The sequence below is a fragment of the Takifugu rubripes genome, chromosome 6, assembly GCF_901000725.2.
Source record: "Takifugu rubripes chromosome 6, fTakRub1.2, whole genome shotgun sequence".
Lineage (NCBI taxonomy): Eukaryota > Metazoa > Chordata > Actinopteri > Tetraodontiformes > Tetraodontidae > Takifugu > Takifugu rubripes.
The window spans coordinates 515848-521267 of NC_042290.1; the positions used below are offsets into that span (position 1 = coordinate 515848).

General features: G+C 45.1%; 1 protein-coding gene across 1 annotated transcript; it reads left to right on the forward strand.

Annotated features, from left to right (window-relative positions):
* Positions 1-56: 56 nt before the first annotated feature.
* On the forward strand, positions 57-4813 carry kcnv2a (potassium channel, subfamily V, member 2a). The gene is made up of 9 exons (XM_003977299.2): positions 57-130; positions 415-546; positions 1292-1470; positions 1546-1717; positions 2612-2803; positions 2921-3175; positions 3240-3356; positions 3430-3555; positions 4041-4813. The coding sequence occupies exons 1-9, from the start codon at positions 125-127 to the stop codon at positions 4293-4295; spliced, it is 1434 nt and encodes a 477-aa protein (XP_003977348.2). The 5' UTR covers positions 57-124; the 3' UTR covers positions 4296-4813.
* Positions 4814-5420: the final 607 nt, after the last annotated feature.

Consider the following 5420-nt stretch of genomic DNA (forward strand, 5'->3'; position numbering starts at 1 on the left):
CCATCTGAGAGCCCGGAGCAGGAGTTTGTTCTCCAGCTACACGCCTGGAAGTCAGATACCGGAGGTCCAAGACTCGGGTGACTACGTGGATTTAACCGACACCTGTACGAAACCATGGAGCTCCATGACGGTCAGATATTAAAATATGTCTTATGATGTCCATATCTCACTTGTTTCTGCTTCCCAGAGTTTGATCGTCAGTCTGAGAACATTGCTCCACATTTAAAATCGCAAACACAGATTTAAGTGTTTGTTCGAATCAGTGGAGATTAAATCCACATTTCTCTGGTCAAAGTTCATTAAAAGTACGGAACAGCAAGGTTTACATCATGATGGTCGAAGCCCGACCCACATATTTCTGACTAAAATCTTCTGAGTCTCTGGACTCTGACAACAATCCTCAACATTTGCCAGGAGCTGTGCAGAGACATTTATGACCTGTATGCTGAGTATGAGGAAGAGGAGGTGCAGGATCAGTTCGTGTCTCCTCACCTGCTGCTCTCTCCAGTGAAACACCTGTATCTCAACATCAACGTTGGTGGAACGGTCAGTTCATTCATCTTCAAGGCCAAAGTCATGAGGTCCAGACATAGTGTTGTTGAAGTAAACTCTCTATTACTAATTTGTTTGGAGACTGTTGTGCAATATATTGCTAAAGTTTCAGGTATTTCAATTAACTTTAAATGTATTGTGCACTTTAATGACTTTAATTACAACCTTCCTTTTCAACGGCCAGATCACCTTCAGAGGTTCCTGAAGGGGGCGCTGTTGTCCCAGTAGATCAGTGCTGGGTCAGATGGACACTTGGAACTGCAAGGGGCATTTGATTAAAATCAATATGTTGGACAGCATCTAGAATAGAACTGTATAAAAAGAGCAGCTGTGAAGTGAACAGTAAAACCAAATAAATGTATTAAATAACAGTAATTTTCTTGGACTGTTAACTACATTTTTAGTCTGTACTTTAAAGTCTATTGTACTTTGAGATGATGTTAAAACTGTTCTCAACTGGTAACAGCAGTGGTAAGACTCGTCAGGCCCATTTGATTCATCAGCTGGCCATTATATTGCAAAAGTTCTCACTAATTTTAGGATTTCTTAGCAGCTTAACCAGTTTAAAGACCAACGTGCTTTCTAAAATAAAGGCATTTACATATTTATGGTTACTACCACAATATTGAGATATAAAAAGATGACACCAGGACCAAAAGAGTGGTGGAAATATGTTGATGACATAGAATAAACTCTATAGATGGTTTGAAGTGCTGAAGTTTGGCTCATTCTGCTGCAGATGTACCGTTTGCCGTTCAGGTTAGCTGCCAGCTATCCCAAAACGAGGATCGGACGTCTGGCCACATCCATGGATCACAGCAAGAAAATGGAGCTGTGTGATGACTACATTGTCCAGAGGAACGAGTTCTTCTTTGACCGTGACCCGAAGGTTTTCCACAACATATTCAACTTCTACAGGTTAAAAACAACTAAAAATGCAGGTTTGATGGAGATGAAAACATTTCAGATGAGCTGTCTTTAACTGTCCCTCAGAACCGGAGTGCTGTGCATTAAAGGCGAGCTGTGTCCACGCAACTTCATAGAAGAGATAAACTACTGGGGCGTCAGGATCAAGAACAGCCAACGCTGCTGCCGCATCTCTTTTGAGGAGCGGCAGGATGAGCTGAACGAGCAGCTGAAAGTCCAGAGACAGCTTCTGGCTGAGGTATGATAGTGGCATAAGTCCGAAACTTGACTATTCCTGGTCCTGAGTCAGCCAGCGGCCTCTGGCTCGGTCTGGGCTATATCATAAACCATCTTGATGCTTTTTCAGTTCCAGATTTGAACTGTCCACTATTGCAGAAGTCCTGATCTGCAGCAGTTTGCTCTAGTCCCTCCTGTCTTCTTGCTCCTGTGAGTTTAAACTCACCCAGAAGTTTATTCCTTCAAAAGTTGCATCTTCCCCTCTGATCCCCGACCGCTGCTGTTGCTGTTGGGTGACGGTTTCATCAGCTCCGTCCAAGTCTCCTTGAAAATGAGCCTGTTCTTCATGTGCTGACATGAAGCTTCTGCTGTCAGTTTTCATCATTTGTAGATGTTGATGGGATGGATCTGGGATCTCACCAAGATGGTCCTTGTCTCCTTGCCTGACTAGTGCTTGGACAAACACATCTTCAGTCTGGAGGAGTGTGAGGAAAATGATCAAATGGAGCCCAGGCAGGTGTGACCTGTGGTATTCAGAAAGAGCAAAAGTCCTCCCAGCATGGGTTACCGTGACAACCCAGACGCTCTGGTTTTCAATTTTGCATTATTATTGCATCCTCTCATTCATTAAACCTCACCAAAATAAAATAACCACATCATCTTAGCTTCAAGCCTGTTTTTCTCTATAATCCAGGACGTTTACGTCACTTCTGAAGTAAAGACCACACGCAGCAATGCTCAGGAAGGTTTGCATTGTTAAACACAACGGATTTATATAAAATACCATCTTGTTTGTTCACTGGTAGCACAGCATAAAAGCACATCTATACGCTGTTTTTTTCAGATTACGGAGCAGCATTAAAAAGAATGATTCTATTGTGACATCACTGCTTCGAAAGCTATTTGTGTCTTTCAGATGGAGACAGAGGAGAATGAGGCATCATTTGAAGGTCTGAACTTTGGACCAGCACGAAGGCAACTGTGGAACCTCATGGAGAAACCGTTCTCTTCCCTGGCAGCCAAGCTGATGGCGCTCGCGTCCTCCATGTTTGTGCTGGTCTCACTTGTTGCCATGACACTGAACACTGTGGAGGAGATGCAGGACAAGGTTTGTAATTATCAAACCCTGGCTTACACACGGCTGCACATGGACTTTTCTGTGTGAAGCTGATCTGCGAACATCTAACATCTTATTTAGGATGCTGAGCTTGTGTCTCTCCTGCAGACAACATCAGTCCAGCCCTGCGGCAGATTCTACGGTGAGTATGTGGAAACCATCTGCATCTCCTTCTTCACCCTGGAGTACCTGCTGCGCCTGATGTCCACCCCCGACCTCAAGCGTTTCGGGCGCGGCGTGCTGACCACCGTGGACCTGATCGCCATCCTGCCGCATTACCTGCAGATGATTCTCGAGTGCTTTGAGGACAAAGAGGCGCACCTGTACTCAGGAGACATTGAGGCTGTTGCGCGTGTAGGAAAGGTAGAGAAGGTCCATCGTCTCTCCCACTTGAAGCGGTTCTAATTTAGACATTTGCTCTCTGCAGGTGGGTCAGATTCTGAGGATCATGCGTCTGATGCGGATCTTCAGGATCTTAAAGCTGGCCCGGCACTCCACCGGCCTCAGGGCTTTTGGATTCACACTGAGACAATGCTACCAGCAGGTCGGCCTGAATCTGCTGCTTATGTACAGAAGCACAGTTCAGAAGCTGTGATGTCACACGTTTGTGTGTGCAGGTGGGATGTTTACTGCTCTTCATCTGCGTGGGGATCTTCATGTTCTCAGCCATGGTCTACACTGTGGAGCATGATGTGCATAACACCAACTTCACTTCCATCCCACAGGCGTGGTGGTGGGCCACCGTGAGTCACTGTGTTCTTCTGCAAACTCAAAGCTCCCGTTACCCTCCACCCGTCCTCCAGGGGGACGTCAGATTAGTGGCAGGAAGTCAGTCTCAGCTCAATTACCTCATTATGCATAGAAATATGGGAGTTTAGTTCATAACTTCATGTTGTGCCTAAGCTTGTAAACCTGGGCTCTAGTAATAATGTTCTGAGCAATAGGCAATGAGATTATCTTCAGTCTGACCTTTGTAATGTGGCAGTAATCTTTGACGCCTCCAGATGGTTTCTCATATTTAATAACGTGTGAGAGATCATATTAATTATGGATGAGATGTGCTAATAAGGGAAATGTTGATGAAATGTGACTGCAGGATTTCATTATCACCTCCTAAAAGCTTTAAAATGTGTTTTATGCAAAAGCAAGCCAACGTCAACCCTCAGATGAACAGTGTCATGAGACATCTCGCTCTGGAGGCTAACCCTGCCGCTCCTCTTCCCTTCAGGTGAGCATTTCCACCGTTGGCTACGGTGACATGTTCCCTGAAACCAACCTGGGCCGCATCTTGGCTTTAGCTTGTATATCCTTTGGAATCATCCTGAACGGCATGCCAATCTCCATCCTGTATAACAAGTTCTCTGACAACTACGCCAAGCTCAAGTCCCACGAGTACACCGCCATCAGCAAAGCACGCGGGAAGGTCCATTTTCTCAGTAGGGCAGCGAAGAGGTTGTCTGAGTGCTGTGAGGCCGTTACTTAGCCAATGGCGACCTGCCTGCATTAGCCAGGCTGTGGCCAACAACCTGCTGACAGCCACTCTGGAGGACATAGGGGTTTTTACTGTTGGATCCGCGGACATTCAAAAATGGAGGGAAGAAGTTTGACAGGGAGAAATCCCCTTTGAGGTGCAGTTGGATTCCTGATACATGAGGAGGATGTGCAGGTAAAGCAACACCCAAACATTTTGTTCATCCATACCCATGAATTATTCATATTTATCCAACATGTCACTGCCAAAACTACAGAAAGCCTGACCTCCGGCCCTCTCGGTGTGGTAGAGTTGTGTCCATCAGTCTGTAGAGCTCAAATAATCCCGTCCAACCAGACCTAAATACTCTATATGAGGATGCAACATCTGGATGTCTTGAATGGCACATCTGTCATCAAATCTGTCTTTCACATTGAATCCAAATCTGTTGATGTTGACACACAGCTGTGCAGCCCTGCGTTGAGCTTCGTTATCACAGTCATCCCAACAGAACGAGATTTGAGCTGAGAATCTGAGCCAGAATCTGAGCCTCATTACACTCAAGCATCTGAACGCATAAGAATATCATCATCTATCATCAGTATTCAAACTGATGGAGATTCATTTCACACAGACTGATGCATTATAAATGTTGACTTCTTCACTTTTTGATGACTGTGGCCTGCAACTAATGGAAACCCCAAATTTATTCTTAAAAATAATTAGAGTACTGTAGTACATAAAGACCAAAAAGCCCAAACGTGGTGATCAGTCTTAGGCTGCTGAGCTGCTCTAAGCAGCCATCAGCTCTTCTGAAGGGTTGGTCTGGGCTCCTCCACAGATTCTCTCAGGGGATCAGAACAGGGCAGATCAGACCTGCAGAGGGACACCGTGGTCCTTGTTGGTGGTTTCATTAGCTGTGAGTGCCAACCTTTAAAATTCAAAGACCTGATTACATGAACTCTAACGGTCTGTGTGGAATGAATCCGAGTTACTAACAAATCAACTTTTGGACGGTGTTTTCATTTTCCAACATGCAGTAGTTCATGTCTGTCAGGAAGCTGAAAGATCAAACACTGAAGGATCCAAACTTCAGAGCTGCTGCCACACTTCTGAAAAAAGGATAGTAAAACAAGA